This window comes from Camelus ferus, chromosome 12 (assembly GCF_009834535.1).
Source record: "Camelus ferus isolate YT-003-E chromosome 12, BCGSAC_Cfer_1.0, whole genome shotgun sequence".
Lineage (NCBI taxonomy): Eukaryota > Metazoa > Chordata > Mammalia > Artiodactyla > Camelidae > Camelus > Camelus ferus.
Window position 1 is genome coordinate 12261431 of NC_045707.1, and position 20983 is coordinate 12282413.

The 20983-nt window shown below is 56.1% G+C and overlaps 1 protein-coding gene and 1 long non-coding RNA gene across 6 annotated transcripts; one reads left to right on the top strand and one right to left on the bottom strand.

The window, feature by feature from the left end:
- Positions 1–43: 43 nt before the first annotated feature.
- Positions 44–19236, bottom strand: MLC1 (modulator of VRAC current 1). 5 transcript variants are annotated; one of them, XM_032492549.1, is made up of 13 exons: positions 18756–19222; positions 17872–17940; positions 17584–17767; positions 16117–16206; positions 14639–14692; positions 14382–14483; positions 11200–11298; positions 10737–10808; positions 9768–9884; positions 7135–7191; positions 6447–6569; positions 2617–2766; positions 44–2168 (listed from the first exon to the last, which is right to left on the bottom strand). In XM_032492549.1, exons 1-13 carry the CDS (start codon positions 18773–18775, stop codon positions 2094–2096), a joined length of 1212 nt encoding a protein of 403 aa, XP_032348440.1. In that variant the 5' UTR covers positions 18776–19222; the 3' UTR covers positions 44–2093. The 5 variants fall into 5 exon arrangements, with proteins under 5 accessions (XP_032348440.1, XP_032348439.1, XP_032348443.1 ...); XM_032492548.1 differs by having other exon boundaries at positions 2617–2769; positions 18756–19218; XM_032492552.1 differs by lacking the exon at positions 17872–17940 and having other exon boundaries at positions 2617–2769; positions 18756–19218.
- LOC116667562 lies at positions 6519–14368 on the top strand. Its single transcript, XR_004324423.1, has 3 exons — positions 6519–6657; positions 6946–9074; positions 14014–14368. It is a non-coding gene; the product is annotated as an uncharacterized LOC116667562 (long non-coding RNA).
- Positions 19237–20983: the final 1747 nt, after the last annotated feature.

The window sequence follows — 20983 nt, forward strand, 5'->3', positions numbered from 1 at the left end:
ACATGGAAATACGGGAGACTCAAAATTAAATAGGCCACTGGGCACGTGTACATGTTAGCCTTTATTGCTCAGGTGGTATTAACTCTATCACACAAAAATGCAAACTGACAGAGACAGGATTGTATACTTTTAAAACCCTATTTGTCTGGATTTTTCAAGCTCTCTCTGAAATAAGAAAGGGCAAGCCTGTGTGAAGCCCCCAGGCACCCAATTTCAGCTCTAAGACTCAGACTTTCTGAATCCCCAGGGAGATATCCTTGTAGCTCCCACCCAGGCAGAGGCAGACCCCCGGCCCTACCCCTGGAGCCACAGGAAAGGGAATTGGCCCCGGCTGGCTGCGGCAGGGTGGGTCACTTGGGTGCAGGTGAGAGCCGCCTCGCTGCCCTGGGCTTGATTGGGGACCTGACCGAGGCCTATGTCTGCCTGGCGCCTCACACGCTCTTACCGCCGGAGCTGCCAAGGACGCCGGGCTGAGGACCACGCCGCCGGGGCTGGCACCTCCACCTTCCAGGTGTCTCACCTGCATCCCCATTTGACTGAAAGTCATGACCCAACTTGTGAATACCATGAAGACACCTAGGCAGCCAGTCACCAGGGCTCAGAAGTGAGAAACCAGGGGCCACCCTCGAATCCCCCACCAGGTCCACAGCTGGCCGGCCCCAGCCCGCCCTCGTCCCCTGGCGCTGTAGCCCGTTGATCGGAATGGCCCCAGGTGTGGCCAGGTGTTGCCACCAGCCCACAGAGGACTGATTAATGCCCCTCAACTTAGTAAAGAGCCAGCGTTAGCATCTCCGACACAGCTGCTCGCCTCCTTCCAGTGGTGGGACAGACCCAGAACCACCGTGATGTGTAGCCTTGCGAATGAGTGTGCAGGCCTGAAGACAGTTCCTGGACCGACCAGCATTCCCCTTTTAGGAGATGCTGCCAACTCCCTAGAGGTGCATTGGTGGCTGCGTCAACTAAGAGACGTGTGCAGTTCTTCCAGAAGATTCTGGGTGCATTCAGGGGACAAAGAGATGTCACACCAACTGGTTCTTGGCTGATTCTGATCGAAGCAAGTGTAATTCTCACACCCAAAGTGTCCCTGCAGTCTAGCAGGTGGTAGATGGAGGAGGCCCTGGCTGGGGCTAGCCCTCGGGTGAGTGAGTGCGGGCCAAGGTGAACTGCTGGTTAGGAGGAGGGGAGGGCCGCAGAATGCCCAGTGACACCCTGTGAGGATGTCAGGGGGGCTGTCTTGCGTTTTAAGCAGGGCCTGGCCTGAGGGAGCAGAGACAGCATGGCAGGAGGGAGGGAGGGGCTCAGCCTCGTCCCGACACAGAGGCCATCGTGACACAGAGATGCGGCCAGTTCTCAGGGACGATGGCCCCACCCCAGAGAGCAGTGAGCTGCCACAGAGGACAGGGTCGGCCCTAATGTGGCTGTTGATGGAGGGCTCAGGACGAATGCAGGCTCCAGGCAGGGTGCCCATACGCGCACCAGTGCTGCGGAACGGGGCCCTCCCAGAAAGACTGCATTGAAGTGTAACGGGAGGGCAGAAATGCAGCCATGTGGGTTTCACGCAGGGAAAGCGAGGGCCGTGGGGGCTGCCCTGTGGTTCTGCTGGCTCTTGAGACAGGATGCAAGCACTCAGCTCAGCCACCTTGTCAAGGAGACGACGCCGGGCCCGCCGGGCTCCTGAGAGGAGGAGTGCCCAGTGGGTGAGACCTACACGGCTGCAGACAGCAGGTGCGCACCAGACAGGGCAGGGGGGGCTGCAGAGGTGCAGAGAAGCAGGCACGGCAGCGGGGGAATCGTGGTTGCCGGAATACCACGCCGGGAGAGTCCAGCCGCAGCCTGGGCCCCGCCTTCACCACCGAACTGGGGCCACTGCCTCTGCGGTCAGACCACCTCAGGAGCGCTGAACTGACCCCCCTACAAGCACAAAATAGTCAGCATTCGCCTATATCAGAATTAAACTACTGTAAGAAATGAAAACTCCACCTTGCAGCCGGGCCTGCCCTATGAGAGGGGAGTGGCAGCTCCCCAGGGACCACCGCCGGTGGAATGGCAACATGTGAGGCCGGGCGGGCCTGGGCCTCCTCGCCGGGCCGCAGTCACTGGGCCATCTGCACCACGACGGCTCTCCAGGCTTTCTCCTTGTCAAACTCCTTCAGGGGGCTTCTGGATACCTGGGACCAAGACAGCCAAGCGTTGCTTCTCCAGGACGGCCCAGGTGGCAGGTAGCAGGAGGAGGCGCTGTTACTTTGAGAGCGTCTCTCGGCCCCTGAAGGATCCTCTGAGGGGAGAGACCAGTCCCCCTCTTCCTGGCAGAGCTGCATCCCCCGGAGGGACCGAGGAGGGAAACCCCTGGATCTAACCCACGCGAATCCCTGCAAGGCCCTCTCCCACGTTTGTAGGAGGGGAACAAAGCATTCGGCCCGTTCTGTTTGCTCAGAAACGGGTTTGGGTTTGCCTAACTGACTTCAGAGATGTGTAACATATTTTACCCTTTCAAGCTTTTTCCGGAGTGTTTTTAAAAATACCATGTGACCCAACAGGTCTTGAAGGAAGTCACTCTGCACGGGCCTGGGAGAGCTGCCCCATCAGCAGGGAGTCCCCGTCCCAGAGGCCACTCACCTCCCCCGCAGGGCGCTCCTGCTGGCCGGCCGGTGCTGGGTCCCAGGACGCGCCCACCTTGAAGCGCACGCACTGGAGGACGGTGCCCGTGTTGAGGCTGGCCTGCAGCAGCAGCTCCAGCAGGAGGAGCAGCAGGAGCACGTCGTAGGACTGCTGCAGCGGAGACAGGCCGTGAGCAGCGCGGCGCCCGCCTCCCCGCTCCCCGCGCCTGGGCCTCCCTCCTGTGTTCTCTGCCAGCACTGACCTGAGCAGTGACAGCTGCGAGAGCCGAGGAACTCAGCTCCGCTTGTAAGTCCTGTCCTGGGTTTAATGGAGGAGCACACAAATGACCCACAGGCAGCCAAGCCCAGTGACAGTGCCCCCGACAGCCACACGGGTCAACAGGGAGCCAACAGAACCACCCATGGTGGCGCTGAGGGTGCCCGAACAGGCATGACCAGTGACGGGGAAGCAGCCTGCTCTGGAGGGCCCTGAGCCGAGGAAAGAGAAGGGCGGGCTCCCGGGGCAGCAGGGACACAAGCACCAGCAGCAGCTTGGGCTCAGCCCAGGCTGAAGGCCGGAGGGTCCGGCACTGGTTGCTGGAGAGGAGGGTCTGAGTGCCCAGGACGGGAGAGCGAGGGGGGCACTCACCCGCAGGGGCTTGTCACCAACACAGGGGAAGCCCAAGGAGGGACTGCAAAGACATCCCCAGAGCACTCGCCCCCTCCCCACGCTGCACGGATGTCCCCCCAGCCTTGGAAATACAAAGCAACCAAATGTTAACACAAAGAAGAACCCAGTGTCCATACAATGTCACTGGTTAAAAAAAAAACTCAACACCTATTAGGTTATGTACAATTAACCAGAACTCCAGTTTAAAAAAAAACACACAGCACTGTGTTTTCTAGAGCCAGCAGGTTGATTCTAAAATTCACACAGAAGAACAAGCAGCCCAGAAAGGCCGAGCATCAGCAAGGGGTCTTGGCGGTCAGCTGGTGCTGCCCACCGCGAGCCCCCAAGTCGGACGGGGCGGCACAGACCGGAGCGCAGCACCCGGCCAAGGCGGCGTCTCCGCGGAAAGACGGGCTTCTTAATCAACAGTGTTTGAACCACAGAAGAGTTGTTCCAGCAAAGACCAGCTGGCCCCACCCCACCTGCCGCGCTCCAGGCTAAACTCCGGCGGAAATGCAGGTACCAGCCTTTCTCGTTATGACAAAATCCAGAGGCAGTAAAGGAAAGTGCTGCTAAATCCAACTACGGAACAACAGAACTTCCACGGGACAGAAATCACAAGAAGCAGGACGAAACGGCTGCCGCTGAGGTCGTGTCTGCGTCTCCTGTGTCAGACGGAGGACTGGCCTCCCTGTGTCACTCTCAAAGGCCGCTGGAAAGCGGGCAAAAGACATGGACAGTTTGCTGGAAAAGAAGTGCAGCGCCACTGGGCATCGTGACAGGTCCCCACCGTCACTGGTGCTCAGAGAGATGCACGTACAGCCGCCAGACGCTCTGCCTTGGACCCGCGTTTCAAAACCCAGTGTGACAACCTCCCTGCCGTCGGGGGGAGGGACATAGGAGGCCCCGGGGGGAACCTGCTGACACCTGACAAAACCAGAGGTGCATCTGCCCTCTGACCCAGCGATCCCTCCCCCAGCTCCTCGCCCTGACCACGCACCCATGGGCTCGAAACCAAGTGCAAGCATCACGGCAGTCGGCTGGGAGCAACCCCGTCTCTGTCGCTGGTGACAGCGGGATGCACTGGGTCATGCGGGAGTACACACATGTAATTAAGGAGCCCAGAGGGACCCGATCCCTCTGGGGACTGAAGAAGCACCAGGATAAATTAAGTTTAAAAGAGGAAAAAGGCAAAGTACAGAAATGTGATTAGACTGAGTGACCTGTTTTAGAAGGAAGGAAGGTTGCCTGTGGGAGGAGCAGGGAAGCCATGGTGGGACCACAACTCCTCTGAGTTTGCCTGTGGGCTGGTTTGACTTTTGAGCCATGTGAAAGTATCGTATTTTCAAAAATACTATTAGCAGGGAAAAAAGCGTCAGAGCCTAAGACTGAATTCAGACAGAGACCATTCAAGTTGACTGCGCAGCAGACCAGCAGGGCTGTGCAATAACAAGAGACTGTCCCTCCGGGTGGGAGGCAGAGTGGCCTCCCCTGCAGGTCCACTGCTGGTAGGACGCTGGTCTGGTGCTTTCGAACACTCATGTGTTGTGAGAGAGAACTAAGCCGTGACTATATTCAATGTCACCAGGAAACAAGATTTTTGGACTAAGAGAAAAATGATGCAAATATAAAATAACAGAGGTTAAGGAAAAAAAAACCCTAGAATGTAAAATTTGATTATACGTTCAAGATCTTTAAATATACACGTATTTCTCAGCTCCACTGAAGAGCTTGGAAGTAGTGACACCCCAGCAGGGAAGGGTACAGGAGCCCTCCGATCCTGATTTCTATGTACAGCTCCCCTCCAAGCATGAGGGCACATCGGGGCAGGGACAGGACCAGCTGATCCCGGGCCGTCTCGAGCATCCAACGGGAGAGGCTGACGGCGTGGTGTCCAGGAGCACAGGCCGGGGTCGCATTGAGCATTGGGGAGTGACACAGCCAGCATTCTGTAGGCAGCGACAAGCTCTCGTCCTCCACAGGGCGCACAGGCAGGCACAGGTGAGAGCCCCAGCATGACCTCAGGCCCAGCAGGGACCGGCCAGCAGTGCTGACCCACAGGTCAAAGGTGCTGGAGGCACTGCATGGTGCTGGGGCTGAAACTTGGGGCACTTCTTCCTGCCCGGGGTCACCTGCCTCCCAGGAAGCACTGAGCCGCAGCGAACCGGACTGGACAGCGACACCACGTTCTCCTGAACTCACGCCCGCTGACACCACGGGAAACAGGCCCACAGACCATCTCTCAGACAACGGACCTGGACTGCAAACAGTCAGAGTCGGGGGGAGAGGGGAGAGGGCGGGACTGTCCTCGTCCAAAGAGGCCGGAGTGCAAGGTGTGCCCCCGCTGCTCTGAGAACCTCAGCCCTGGGAGCATCTTCTTGGGATGGTTCAGGGAGACGCCAGGAGAGCACCCAGCGTTCCGGCTGTCTTAGGGGCACGTGGGACTGTGGGTGTGGGAGACGGCCCTTACGTTTGAAATGCCAGAGTATCTAAGGGTGAAGGGTCCCCTGAACGTCTGCTCCTCGCTTTCAGATGCTTCCAGAAAATGATGCCCATGTGTGCGTCCACCCCGTCAGCATAAACACGCACACAGACGCACGGACACGCAGGTCAACCACGGAGAACCTCGGTGTTTACTGCACTGACCTTTCAACTTTTCTGTATGTTTGAAATTTCTCGAGCCAAACCTTTGGGAGCCAAGAGGATCTATGCTGGAAGTGAAGCAGGGCGTGTGTGTGAGGACTGCCCTGGCCCCCGCCAAGCCCGCGGGAGGACAGCGGCCCCGGGGGGAGGCTCTCACCAATGGGGTCTGTCATGAAACTGGACGGATGGCTGATCTAAAACTCAAATGCACGCTGACAGGACTGAGAAAATGCAAGACGCCGGTGGAGAGGGTGGCCGAGGGCACAGGGCGTTGGCGAGACTGGGCAGAGAGGCCCCAAGCGGAAGAACAGAAGCCGACCGAGTGCTCAGGGCTGGAGCTGAGCTGAGCCTGCGGTCGGGGGACAGAACGGGCATCAGAGAACGGTGCACAGACGCCTCACTGTCCCCAGAGAGAAGGAAATTAGCAGAACCTGCTCCAAGCACACCAGGCCTGCGCAAAGCTGGCGCTGGACACGTGCCAGGGCTCAGCGGCGCCGCATCTCTACGGGCAGTTGAATGAAATAAAGGAGACGCACCTTGAAGGCCGGCGGGTAGTCCTGAAAGACCTCCAGGATTCTCGTCACGCTGAAGGACAGGTACCCAGAGGCCGCGAACAGCAGTGGGGACGCCAGGCTGCAGATGGCGGTCAGCACCTCCACCTGGCGGGAGGCAAGAGCGAGGTGTCGCTGCCGCTGCTCAGGCGGAGGGCGCGGCGGGAGGACCACGTGGGAGAACTGCTGAGTTGATGTGAGTCCAGTTCAGCGTGGGGGGGGGGGGCTACTGAAGTCTCTGCACTTGGTTTGCCTGTTAATTCCAAGTGCCCCATGTGTCTCACATGTGCTTTCTCAGTTTATGCACAACTCTCTTTGTTGAAAAACAGCACTTATGAACGGACAGCCTCCTTCCAGGGCCCTCAGACCTGATCTCCTAAGACGCTGCCCCCATCGGAGGGCGATACTGGACCATCCCAGAGGCCACGCCGAGCCCCACCCTTTGCCCAGTCACAGGACTCATGCTTTCTGCTTATTTCCACAGACAGTCCTGCCCTGTGACAGCCGCGGCCCGCCTCGAGCCTCCCTACCCAACCAGCCTGCGGACGCCCCTCAGCAGCTCAGCCCCCACCCCACCCCCAGCCGGGGCCTGCAGCCTGGCTCCCTAGTGGAGCTTTGTCATGTGACTGCAGCCATGGAGCCAGGCAGTTCCCCGAGCCCCAGCTCCACCTACCAGACACCTGCTGGGACACTCTGCTGTCACATGACTGGCGATGGCGCTTGGAAAACACTAAGAGAATAGGAAAGAGGAAGACTTCAGAGATGACAGCCCAGGAAGTCGGATCCCAGACGTGTGCTCTTGCGTTCTAACTGGGGCCACCCTTGTCACCAGGAGAGGCCGGGCGGAGAGGGGCCGGGCCAGGCGGCTGCAGGGCTCCTGTGCTCCCTGCTCCCCAGCTCTGCAGAGAGGCTGCAGGACCATGCGGGGGACGCTGGGTGCCCTGGAACCCACACACCTGCTTTCTGGGACTGGCCCCACATCTGCTGTGCGGGTCAACCCAGCATCGCACCGGGGAGACCACACGGACCCAACAGCCCCATCTGAGGCAGGGTCTGTGTTGGAACTGGCCCCAGGACGTCCGGTCACAACCGAATTTGCTGCTGGCTCAGGAGCCAGTGGTCACGCTTCCTATTTCCTTTTCCCATTTGCTGGTCTCCGTGATGGGAAGACGTGGCATTTCTGGGGAGCGCCCAGCTGGCTGCAGGCAGGCTCAGGTGGGTGATTAGGCCAGGGGACCCAGGAGACAGCAGACCCCCATCCACCATGCTCTGACCACAGGGTTCGGTGGGTCTGTGGGCCCCCCTGCCCCTATGTAATCAATAAATGCCTTTTCCCACTTATTTTAAGGAGCTTGATTTTAGTTCTACACGATTCCGGCAGGGGGAAGCTCAGGGGAGCATAGGTCTTCTCTGAGGTTGCTGAATGCTGGGCCCGCCTTCCTGCCACCCCCTTGCCCCCAACCCTGGGATCCAGGTGCCCATCCCAGCACAGCCTGCTGAGCCCAGGACCCCAAGTGTTACCCATCCACACACCCCACCCACAAAGGCAGAGGAAATGTCCACACCCTGGGCAGCGGTGGACCCCTCCCCATGGGACTGTCTCAGACCCCTGAACACACCAGGGGGCTCCTGCATTTGTTAGGGGCTTATAAGAAGGTGAGTCAGACAGGTGGGCTCAGGGCAGTGAGAGCCTGGGCAGCAGGAGGAAGACCAAGGAGGATGCAGACCAAAGAAGGTGGCGAGAGCAGCCATGCAAAGGCCCTGGGGCGAGAGGGACAGTGGCGCCTGAGTGGGGCCAGGTGGGGAGTGTGGGCCTGGCGGGGGTGCTGGGGAGGCTGAGGTGTCAATGCAGGGGTCTCTCCTGGGCTGTTTTTCCAGCAGGCTTTCTGCCCAGCAGGAGTGAGAGCAGAGGATGGGCCATGGGTGGGACCAACCAGTTCAGAACCACCTGCAGTGGCCCGACAAGCCCAGGGAAGGGCAGCATCTGCTTTTCTGTCCAGTCCAGCCTAACCCTGGCCTGGCAGAAAATCTGGCCACAGGTCAGGGCAGTGCGTACATCACCCAGCCCAGGACAGGCCCCAGGGACAGGGTGTCAGGGGCCCTCAGCCCTGGACCCCTGCCTGGCACCCCTGGTCTATGCTGGAGGCCTCTCCCACTGCCATCTGCCCAGATGGGGGCAGGCTCCATCCATCCTCACCAGCCGCCCCACAGGCCATGACTCCGGGACTTCCTCATCACAGAGGCCGGACATGCAGACAGACAAGCCTCCCCTGGAGCAGCAGGCCCGTCGCTTGTCTGCAAGTCCCGCCTGTGCCCCGGCTGCAGCGGCCTGGGTGTGGCTCTCTCTCCCTGGGCCCTGTCTTAGGGGAGCCCCTCAAGCCAGCCAGTCTTGGGTCCCAGGGAGGCCACACAGGCACCACTGGGACGCTGAGCCCTGGGACCCAGTGGCCATGCAGCCCCAGCACCCGTCTCTCAGCCTCCAGGAGGCGGAGGTGAAGGTCAGCGTGAAGGCCACACCCTTGCGGCAGCTTCGGGCGAGGAGCAGGTGGCTGAGGACGCTCAGGGCCTGGCACTTGCAGGATCAACCCCAAACTCCAGGAGCCCAAAGCACAGGTGGGTGTCAGTTTGGGGGGCGTCTCGTGACACCTGGAAGTTCGGGAGTGACGGGCACATGGCAACTGTCCCAAGCATCTGTGGGGGCCCAGACCCCGCTGGGAGGCCCAGCCAAAAGGAGGCTGCAGTCTGGGGGCTGTGGCTCCACAGGCTGCGCTTCACTTAACAGGAAACAACATCAAAGTATGTAAGTAAGCTTGGAATTCCTTATAAAATGACAAAAAGGGCTGTGGTGAAAACAGTGACCACGTAGTAAGCACTTCCCAAGCACTAGGTGTGATCTTAGCATTGACTATGGTAGCATTTGATAAGGAAAATATATGTTACACTTCGTAAAATGTAGTATAAAACAATTTGAAGGTTATATGTTATACAATTATTGTTTTAAGTGCTTTTCAGGAAAAATAATACAAAAAATATAAAATAACAACAGCAGCTAACACATCGCCCACTGAATTCTGGGTTCCCAGGTCCCTCCAGCCTGGGCCCCAAGGACCCCAGTCCAGCAGCCAGGGTAGGAGGTGTCCTGCTCCGACTGCCTGCGACCACCCCCTTCTCCTCCAGCTGCTTCCTGCCCGGCCTGACTCCCACAAAGCTGGGCTCAAGGGCCAACAGGATGCATAGCCCAGGGCAGTGGGGTGGCTGTGCGGCCCGGCCAGCCTCGAGGACAAGGGCCGCCCAGGAGGTACTCACGGCCACTAGGATCCAAAAGAACGTCACGGAGAGGTGGGGGCCCGAGACGGCGTCGTCCAGGTTCAGAGCGATGACCCCTCCAAGGACAGCGGAGATGCCAGCGATCACCTCGATGACCTGGAGGCAGATCATCTGTGTCATGGGGTGGAGGGGGCGGCTCCCCGGGGTCCCTGAGAGCGAGGAGGGGAGGCAGGGGCGGGTCCCTGAGAGCTCAGGGCGGAGGAGCTGGCACCCATGCTGAGATGTTGAGGATAATCTCCCAAGGAATACTGAAAATGCGTATTTCCAACCCAAACTTGTGGGAAAAGGAAGGAAGACGCTCCTGCCAGTTCAAGGAAGGTGAGAAAAGGCACAGAAAATAGGCAACAAAAAGATGGAGGAATAAATGTGACAGTGTCAGGAATCGCACTCTGGGTGAACGGGCCCGGGCCTGGAGAGACCATGAGCAGAGCCCAGCACGTGCAAACCACCCACTCGGGAGGCTGGGAGGCCCTGAGTGGGGCAGGAAGGCACACTAGGAAGTATTGGCCAGAAGGTAACTGGCATCCTAAAACAGTGTGGGTTTCGTGGCAAAAGCCTCTACTGAAGAGAGTTGCCCGGAATGATGGAAAAACAAGGAAAGAGGAAGGAAGGTCAACCTCATCTGTAACTAAAACCCAGGCCCCAAAACTGCAGGGAGAAAAGCTGCAGAGGGACCCAGAGAGACCTTAGTGCCGACAGCTCAGTAACAGGACGCGTAGACTGAGCTGTTTTGAAAAAGGCACAAAAGACTTAGAACACAACTAACAAGAGAGGGTGGCCATAGAACTTATCCTTCAAACCAGGACGCTTTGAGAGTAAAGGGGACGTCCCGTCCACCAGGACAGTGCGAGTCAGCACGGACGCGCCTGCACCATGTTTATGTACCATGTACCGTCCAGCACCCCCCAGCCATGGAGTGAAGCAAGGAGAAAGAAAAGCTCCTCTTACTGAATAGGATTTCAGGACCCGAGCAGGAAATGTCACTTCATACAGAGGATTGGCACTCTCAGAGACGGAACCCTAAAAAGAAACAAGACCTCATCACAGGGGCGGCCATCTGTCCATCCAGCCCCTGGCGCAGGTGGGCCATGCCCAGGCAGTCACTCAGGTGGAAGTCACTGCTGGTTCTTCAGGTTTGAGAGCAAAAGCTCAAGTGCAGACTTTCTCTTTGCATATGACTTGGGTTCCACTGCTGGAATCCTAGTCAACAAGGCGATGCTGTCAGCGGACTTGGTCTCTGCCTGTGACACTTGGGTGTGGGGGCACTCGATCAGGATCAAACGAGGTGGTGCTGCATCCTGGTCCTCGCTCCCCCCGCCCCACCCCAGGCCTCTGACCTGCCTGCGGGGGGAGCATGACCTCTGGCTCTGTAGCCAGGTCAGTGGAGCAGCAGGCCACAGGCTGGACCCACCTTTCGCTTGCCATGCGCCTCGCTAGACCGCGCGGAGATGATCACCGTGGCCGCCATGAACAGCTCCAGCAGCAGCAGCAGAATCAGGTTGAAATTGATCTGCCAAAGGAGGACACATCCGTCTGTGAAACCAGCCTGTATCCCGCCAACGTGGACCACCCCGCAGACAGGCCGAGGTGTCTGCTCCAAGTCTGGGCATCTCTTCCTGTCCAAAGCCAGTCACTAGGCAGGCACACCACCTCTGACTTTCGTGTGTCTCTGTTTGTTGGTGTTTGTTTTTAAAATGACAAATTCATAGCAAACCAACACTGGAAGACGACGTTTTAACTTGGTGAAAGTCACACATCAAAACCGTAATGAAACTGTAGATACGACCCATTTAAAATCAGAATCAGACAGAGAGGCCCACGGTACTGAAAGTCCTGGACAAAGCTATTAGGAAAAAGAGCGCAAGACTGAACGGGACCATCTAAACTGTGATTAATTACAGACAATACGGTGACCTGCACAGAAAAACCAACATAACCCCCAGGAAAGTTTCAGCAAAGTTTCAGGGCACAAAGTCCACTTACAAAAAGTCCATTTTAAAAAACTGGTACGGTTTGAATCAGGTCTGTACCTGAGTTAACACGTGCCAATGTCACGTTCCTGATTTGCCAAAGAAAGATGCCGTCACTGGGGGGAGCTGGATGAGGGGTACCCAGAAACGCTCTGGACTATTTGTGCTAATTCTTCTTAGTCTTTAAATATTACAAAATAAAGAAAAAATTAAAACTGATAGCCTCTCTCTGCACCAGCAATAATCCATCTGAAAATATAACTTAAAAAAATAAAACACCATTTGCACCAGTAACAAAATCTGTGACTCCTCTAGGAATTACCTACCCAAGAATTCACAGAACATTCGATACTAATAGAGGACCGAGGAGATGGGGTGAGTAAGTGGGGAGACCGTCTACGTGTTGGTGACAACATAACAATGAGGTCCATCCTCACAAAATTATTCTGTGAAACTCCGAGTGACCAGAACAGAATCCCTGCTGTATTTTTTGAGGCGCCCAGTAAACTTATTCTGAAACATGTCTGAAGTAGGAGAGGTCACCTTTGAAGCAGGAAGGCAGCTGGAGTTAGGAAGCTTCGGTAAGAAGCCTGGTGTCGCCTGTGCAGCGAGCAGCTCGTGGGGGAATCTGACCCAGGGTGTGAAAGCCAGTCCTCGGCCCGAGGGCAGGAGCGGGCGGGGGTGCGAACGGCCCACGGAGGGGCAAGCCCCGGAGGGAGGGCGGGAGCCCGTGAAGGCCTCGAGCTCAGCTCTGCAGGGCCTCCTGTGTCTCCACGTGTGACGCTGTGCTTGGATGCCAGGGGTGCCGACCTGTGGTCCCACGTCCTTCCGCGCGTCCGGGTGTCCGGGCTGCGAGGCCTCCCGCAGCCTGGCTCCACCCCCGGGGGCGGAGCCTGAGGGCCCAGTGAGCGGCAGGTGCTGGCGCCGTGGCTTCTGTCGGGGGTGCGGCAGGGAGGGCCGGTGAGGGACGCCGTGGGCCCACGGGCCACGCTGCAGAAGGCTGGGCAGCATCCTTCACCACGTCCTCGTCATACTGTGTGTCGGGGTGCTCTTCTGGGTAACGAGTGCTGTGCTCTTTGTTTGGGTTCGGGGCTTCCCCGGCTGGGAACACACCACCTGGTCACACGCATGCGTGTTTCTCCAGGGTTTGTGCTGTGAGGTTTCCAAGTGTGTGTGCTTCTTTGGAAGGGCCTGCGAATTCCAGACTGTTTTCCAAAGAGCCAGCAGCAGGTACAGAGTGGCCAGACTGAGGGAAGCACCCTGGGGCTTCTGCCCATCTGATACTGGAAACAGCATCTCCTTGTGGTTTTAATTTCCCTCCTGCTGGCGCTGTGGCCTCCTCCCCAGCGAGTGCTCTGCGTGGACTCCTGTTGTCCTCAACTTTCTCCCAGGTTCTGTGGCCAGAGCTTCTCACCTCCCCTGGGACTGGCCACCGTCCCAAGGGAACTGGTCCCCATCCTTACACCATGCGCCCCTCGTGTCTGGGCTCTGGCGTTCCGGGCTGGATCTGCGTGGCAGGCGAGTGGGCAGAGGCCCAGAGCCAGGGTCTGGCACTGCTGTGATGCAAGCCTGGCACCCGGTCGGCACACATGAGGCTCCTCAGGCTGACCTGGTCTGGGCGCGGCTCTCCCGTCCCGGCGGAGTGGTGGGGCTGAGTCCCCACCTGCTCTCCAGTGGGGCTCCGCCCCCGGCCCTGGGTCTCCCTAGACCTGCGGGGCCTGGCCTGCAGACGCCCTGACCCTGGACGCCCTGGACATGCACCACCACCTCCACTCAGGGTCTCTTTGGGAAGGAAGCCTCACAGTTCTCAGTGAGGTGTTATGCTTTTCTACAAAACAGACTCCAGACCTTTGGTGACACCTATTCCCAGGAACTTTGTATTTATTTCCGTAAGATGATTTCTGTGTTTTAATAACGTTTTCAAAACTCTGTTTCCGGCACAAACAATTATTTCACATTGATGTTCACATACAGCCACCTTGCTACGTGTGCTGAATAATCCGAATGTCAAGGAAGCAGCACATGGTCTCTCCTGCACATGAGGTGGCACAGGTGTTCCCTTCAGGCCCACCTGTCTGTCTCTAACGCCTGGCTGAGACATCCCAGGGCCACCCCACCCTTTCCTGATCTTAAAGAAAATGTGTTCACTATTGCACACAGAGCAGAGGCACTTCTGATCAGTCCCATTTCTCTATGAGATTCTTCTCTGTTGCACCATAATTTAAATGACAAGACTTTCCCATTTTTCTCAGCAGAACATAAAGCAACAGCGCGACTTAAGACTTACAAAGGCAGCATCACAGATCTGATGAAGTAGGTTATTGTGTTACCATTAATGTTTAAGAACTGCTGTGAAAGAGATACAGAATCTGAAAATCGTCCACTAGAATCAGTGAGAGTTAAAGATAATTCTTTTCTTCAGAAGCTTAAACAAAAGCCTCAAAACTGGTCAATCTCAAGAGTGACGATACACATTTCCTGTGTGTATCCCATCACTGACATTTTCTACCCAATAGATCAAGCTCTCGGACACCAGCTCCGGCCCCACAGGGCTCGGCACCTGTGTCTGCCAGAGGAAACAGGAAGCATTGGGACCCACGTGGCTTTGAGACCAGAGACTCACGTCTACTGCAGACGGGTTCAGGACCAGTTTGCATCCAAACCAGATCAAACACGTAGTGGTAATAGCAAACGTGGAAACAAACAGTATCTGAAAGTTGGGAATCTGAAAAACAAGACAGGAGGGTTTTCCTGCTCAACCCCGTTCCTGGTCATTAATTGACAACCCTAGGGACGGGGACATGGCTCCCAGCCTCCCAGCCCCGCCCCTGTCAGGTCTCTGGCACTGCCTGGGCAATGGGGGCAGGAGGTTGGACTCACCACGTTGACATTTCTCCCGGAGACGGCAAAGCTCACAATGGCCGAGGGGACGCACTGAAAAGAGAGCAGATTGAGGTGGTGTGCCCACTGTCACTCTGTGCCCTGAAATCCCAGTGGCCCGAGACCTGTCACCTGCCACCAGATGCAGGGGTTCTGCTCCACCCTGAAGGGTCTCAAGCCTTTCAAAATACTTATTCTGCAAACAGTTTTATTTGTTCTGATGAGATGAAGAGACGTCCAGCGATGAAGCCTGTCCCGGCCGGACATGCTTGGAGGTCGGATGTGGCTTCCTGTTGCCCGAGACCCAGTGCGTCTGAGTCAGAATTGCCCAGGAAGGTGAAACATCCCCGGAGCCCCTCGCCTCCACCGCCCCACCCTGGAGTGGAGGGTGAGGAAGAGGATGAGCCTGGGGGGCTGGGCAGTGGGGAGTGGATGGGGGAGCTGGGCCACCGAGGGCTGTGGGGGATCCTGGGGGACCACGTGAAACATCTCCCTAGCCTGTCACCCCTGAGGGTGAAGGATACACTGAAGATTTTGCTGGGACATTGGCCTGACTCAGAGGTCACCCCAACCAGGGCTGCCTCAGCGGTGAGGACAGTGGGCCACCTAGAAGGTTCCAGAGAGAACAGCAGGAGTGGGTCACATTCTTCCCAAGAGTTTCTGTCTAAGAGAGCAGAGGCTGGACAACAGGGGTGGGGCACAGGGTAAGGGAAGCCTGTGTCTGTGTTGTATCTTCACATATTTGGGGGTGCTGACAGCTGGAGCAGGAGTCAGGGGCGAGAGGGCCCCCCCACAGGACCCCAGGGCATATGCCCTGTGCTCAAGCTGGCCGGGGTCCAAGGTGGTCTCTCCATGAGGACCAGTGGCCCCCCAGGCCCCGGCACAAGCTTTGGGGAGGGGTGGGGGTGCAGCCACAAACCATGCAGGGCGGGTTCCCTGCCAGCCCACTGGACAGCTGGGGGCAGCACGCAGCTGCTGGTTGGAAATCAAAGTGTCCCTTTCTTGCCCCGGAGTCTGTGGAGCAGGACTCAGACTTGCTTCACCGATCATTTTCAAACGTGAATGCTATTTGAAGCCAACGTATATGAAGAGATTTTTAGGGGAAAGGGGTGGGGAGGGATAAATTAGGAGTTTGGGATTAACAGATACACACCACTGTCTATAAAATACATAAACAACAAAGACCTACTGTACAGCTCAGGGAATTATATTCAATATCTTGTAATAACATATAATGGAAAAAAATCTGAAAAGAAAAGAATTATAGATGTATGTATAAATATAACTGAATCGCTTTGCTGTACACCTGAAACTAATATTGTAAATCAACTACAATTCAGTAAAATATAAAATTAAAATAATGGAAGCATGTGAAGAGATTTTTGAATGAGGAGCGAGTAACAGCAACAGGTAAATCTCAGTGCTAAAACCTCAGACTCAGAGCTGCAGACTTTGGTGCTAACAGGAGCATTACTCACCGAACCCGCAGCACAACGCAGGTAGTCCATCTCAGAAGGAAATACATTTCCCAGGTAGAGTGAAAACCCTGAGGTCACGAGCAGGCAGCTCTGTGAAATGGCAGCACAAATGCGGGTGATGACACAGTGGGGTGTGAAGATCAGATGGTTGAACAACTGGCCTTCTGGCTATAACTTACCTGTACAACACCAGCCTCCACGCCTGGATCCCACCGCACCTGACTCCTCCCTGAAGGACTGCAGTAGCCCACCCTCCCCCAGGGCCAGACGATGGGCCTCAACACTTATCTGGGGGAGGAAGACTGTCAAAATTTAAAGCAAGAAATGGTACCTCTCCCCAGAAAATGCCTTCACCCCAATGTGTACAATTTCAGGGGCCCAGGTCCAGGCACAGAGCCAAGCACACGACCCCATTCTGCTCCAGACCCAGGGTGAGGCCGTGGGGTGGAGGTCAGCAGTAAGAGGTCACTCAGACCCAGGGTCTGGGCAGGGGGTTGTGCTCACCCCAGACAGTGGGAGAGCTGGGGCCTGAGGGCCTGGGGGGCAGAAGAGACCTGGGCACACACCCAAGTGAAGAGGCGATATGGGACCAGGTGTTGTGGCTGCAGGCCGCTGGGCCGCTGCACAGAGTCCAGGACCCCAGGAGTGAGAGGAGGCTGACCAGCCGCCCACCACCCACCACAGGGCCTGGAGGGAGGAGCATCCTCTGCGAGCCACATGGTGGAGGCTCCAGTCTCTGTGGGACAGGGTCACGGCTTGGGGGGATGGGAGGGCAGGACCACTGGGGGTGCTGCAGGGCTGGTCTGTGCATCCCGAGGTGGGGGAAGGGGCAAGGTCCTGCCCTGGACCCTGGATCTTGGGCGAGCCCTGTGGTCCTGGCCGCAGAGAGGCAGGTCCAGCGGCCAGCCCAGGCAGCCACGCCCACTCAGGCCAAGGTGTCTGCATGCCTGTCCAAGCAGGTCAAAAGGGAAATGTCCCAGGATCCCAGGCCAGGTCCCCTCAGGCCTGCCCCCCAGCTCTCTGCTGACCCCATCCCTCTGGCCCCTTGGCCTTCTCCTGCCCCAGGGCCCTGCCCTCCTGCCTCAGAACACTGTCCCACTATTCAGTCTGCAAGAGGCCTGTCCTGAGAGCACAGCGGCCCCTCCCCATCTTTGCAGACCCCCAGGAATCGAGAGTCGTAGAGGCCACCCTGGCACAACACAGGATCCCGCAGACCGTCAGCATGGGCCTGGGCTGTTCCAGCCCCCCTGGGACACAGAGCAGCCACAGCCCAGAGGCCAGCAGGGCCGGCATGATAGATGCTCATGAACTGAGGAAAAGAACTCAAAGAACTCAAGCAAGTAAGTGCACCTGTGCCCCTGAGGCTCTCCAGAAGCAGGAGTAACCCAGGCTACCTGAGAAGGACACCCAGGCAGGGGACACCCTTGGGGGACAATGCTTCCATGGTCCTAGCACAGAGCTACTCACCCCCATCAGCACGGAGAAGACCCAGGTCTTGTGGCTGAAGCACAGGGGGAGCCGCGTTGCCAGCTGAAGGTCCCTGGGCCTGGCGTCTGGGGTGCAGCTCCCCACGTCTGGCCTTCCACGCTCCAGGGTGGGGGTCCGGTCATAGCCCAGCTCCTCCCTGCACTGCGCCTCCCGGGTCATGGCGCTTGGGGTGCAAACACTGACGTTAGCAGCCCCAGCTCCGCAGTACTTACATGTCCACTTAATTGTTATAAAATTATACTGGGAAGAACAAATCTGACTCCTTACTGGATCTGCTTCTTTGGCTCTAACCCTGGGCTCTGTTTCCCGTGCTGAGTCGTGCTGGTTCTGCACCTTCTGTAAAAGAATGTTGCCTACAGCCTAAAATACACAGGAGAGCCCATTCTCAAGGCTCTGACCTTTAAGGGTGTAACGCTTTCCCATTCATACAGAGATTTTAAAAGGTTGAATAGAAAATAACATTTGTGCTGTTGGAGGGTTACAGGGACACTGTGACCTGACCTAGGTGGACAGCTACAAGAACAAAAGATTCAGGCACCAAGAAGTTGGCAACAACCAAGCACACCCCCTCCCCCTGTTTAGTATAAAAGGAGCCTGAATTCTGACTTGGGGAAGATGGTTCTCCAGGACCTGAGTACCCCATCCTTTCCATCTGCCAGCTTTCCAGATAAAGTCATTATTCCTTGCCCCAACACCTGGTCTCCTGATTTACTGGCCTGTCATGCAGTGAGCAGAACAAGTTTGGACTTGATGACAAAATGACAAATTTTACTTCTGATCACTCTGAAAAAATCTCCCAAATAAGTTGTTTTCAATAAATACTTGTTTTTAAGGTGCTTTCAATAAAAGAAATATCATTTATATTGAAGTACTGTGAATCTGCAGAAGAAAATAAGCACTTAATTCCACAAGTGAATAAAATCACTTTTCCAGGAAAACAAACTGGAACAATCTGGATTCAGGGCAGGATTTTAGGCTTTAAAAGTGCCTCACTGGTCCAGTCCCCTGTACATTTCAACTTTCACTTCCCTTAGCAGCTTTAATTACAAGTCCCGTGATGTGCTGTTTACTCCAAGCATGTTAAATCGCTCAGGGTGGTAACAAGAGTTCGCAGACGTGCACCACGTAAGGGTCCACATCTGTACACTTACCTCTGCGGTGGTTCAGGCATTGGGAGCGCTGGTCTCTGGGTGAGGGGCTCCCCTTACCAAGTCATCCTGCCTTGGGCTTCCAGCAGGAACTATTCACAGACAAACAAAAGCCCAGCAGAACTGCACTTAAGCCAGAGGAGGAGCACTGCTCCCTGAATTTCAATGAGGAGCTGAAGCGAGGGGTCCTGGAAAGTTCTTCAGTGGTTGTGTAACTGCTGGCTCTGAGCTCTGCTCCATCCAGTGTTAACTCCACGAGGAGCAGAGGGACGTCCTTGGGTCCACTTGTGGCAAATAGGTTGCGGGTGCCGAGGTAGGCAGCCCAGAAGAAAAGTGTACCTAAGAGTAGAATTCTACCAAGCACAGGATCCTGGCAGGCCAGAGGGCCAGGTGCTTAACTGTTTCAGAAACAAATACATTTTTATCCAAAGCCGTCTTACACATCCTTTCAGGCAGCCGTTTCCCAGCCCCCGTGGTCCCGTGAGGAGGACCTCCTGCACAAGGTGACACACACATTTGTGCTCAACTTGGCCAGCCTGGCCCTCTAGCTGCTTGGAATTCTGAACCCCGGCCCCGTGGGCAGCTCCAGGTCCTGCTGTGCCCTTTACTCCCGCTCAGCAAGCGGAGGGAAGGGCAGGCACGTACTTCGCCCAGAGACGCTGGCGCCCCACAGTTACAGCGACAGGCTTTGTGCTCAGGGAAACCATAACGTGGCTCAAACCGGAGCATTCTGAAAAACCGGCTCCTCAGACCACAAGCCCACACAGAGCCTGAGCAAAGGCTTGGGCTTTAAATCATGGGAAACTCTGTCATCTTGGTTTTTCAACCAAACAAGAAGGATTAGAATTACTGTTCACAAACTTTGAAGTTAAGAACAAATTTTGAACAGATTGGAAAACCTCCCAAACTTCTTGACTATCTTTTAAAGCAATAAATGGAACCAGCAGGAATTGTGTGACCAACTGAACCCTTTGCTTCTCTTTTTGTTTGAAGAAAAGTGTTTAGCAGATTTCATCATTTCTGTGCCTTTCCAAAGTTTTCTCTACTAAGAAACACCAAAAAGTTGCCTTGAACCAGAGACTGTGAGACAAATGCGTCAAGTCCCCACAGTCACGAAGCAACCCGGAGAGGAACTTCCTTGTTTCTGCTGGCAATACCACTTCCTAGAGCAAGCCCCATTCTCTCAGACACGCCTGTCCTCCCCCTTCTGCCTGCTGAGGTCCTGCTCACGTTTCAACGTTTACACCGTCATTCAGTGAATATTTGCAGAGTGAACAGAGCAGGCCTCGGTCCTGCCCTCGCAGGTCCAGTTCTAATGAGGGGACGGGCACACACAAGGTAAATAAATGGGTGTGTTCTATGGTGGTGCACTTGACTTTCTCCGTGATGGTAAATAAGCTGGGGGTGCTGTTTGGGGCAGTCAGAGCTGGCCTCACCTTCACCAGGAAGGAGGCAAGGAGGGGAGGGGACCAGAGAGCTGGAGCAGTAGGTGCAAAGGCCCTGAGGTGGCAAGACTGGAGGGTGGTAGACACAGGGATCATGTGTGGTAACATGTAGGTGAGGCATCCAGGTCCAAGGCACCTGCGGATGTGGAGACAACCTTGGCTTTGACACTGAGATGGACCTGCTGGAAAGTTCTGGGCAGAGAAGCATCCAGCCACTGGGTGGAGAACAGGCTGTGGGGCAGCTGGTGAGAGCTGGTGCTGGCCGGGATAGAGGTAGAGCAGTGGAAATGGTGACAAGTGACCAGATTCTGGGCAGATTTTGAAAATCCAACCTGATCTGCAACCTGAGTGGTGTGAGGCGAGAGGAGCAGGAGTTCATGACACCGAAAGTTTCTCAGTCTGAGCGGCGCAGGTGGAGCTGCCTCACCTGGGGTAGAGAAAACCGGGGTCAGTAATTTCATTTTGATGAGGCTAAGGAGTTTGTTGGATGTCCAGGTGGATCTGCTGATGAGTTGAAGAGTCCAGAATCCAGGGGAGAGGTTCGGGCTGGCAGATGTGAGGGGCAGCCCTGTGAAGTGGAAACTCCCAGTGCACATCACCCTTGCTCTGGTTGCACATTCTTGTTCTAAGGATGTCTCTCCCCATGTAACAGAAAAAATCTGGAAAATCCCCCAAATATTTAGAAATTAAACAATATACTGCTAAAATAACCCCATGGGTCAGAGAAGAAGTCACAAAGGAAATTAGAAATTGAATGAAAATACAACACGTCTAATTCTGTGTGAT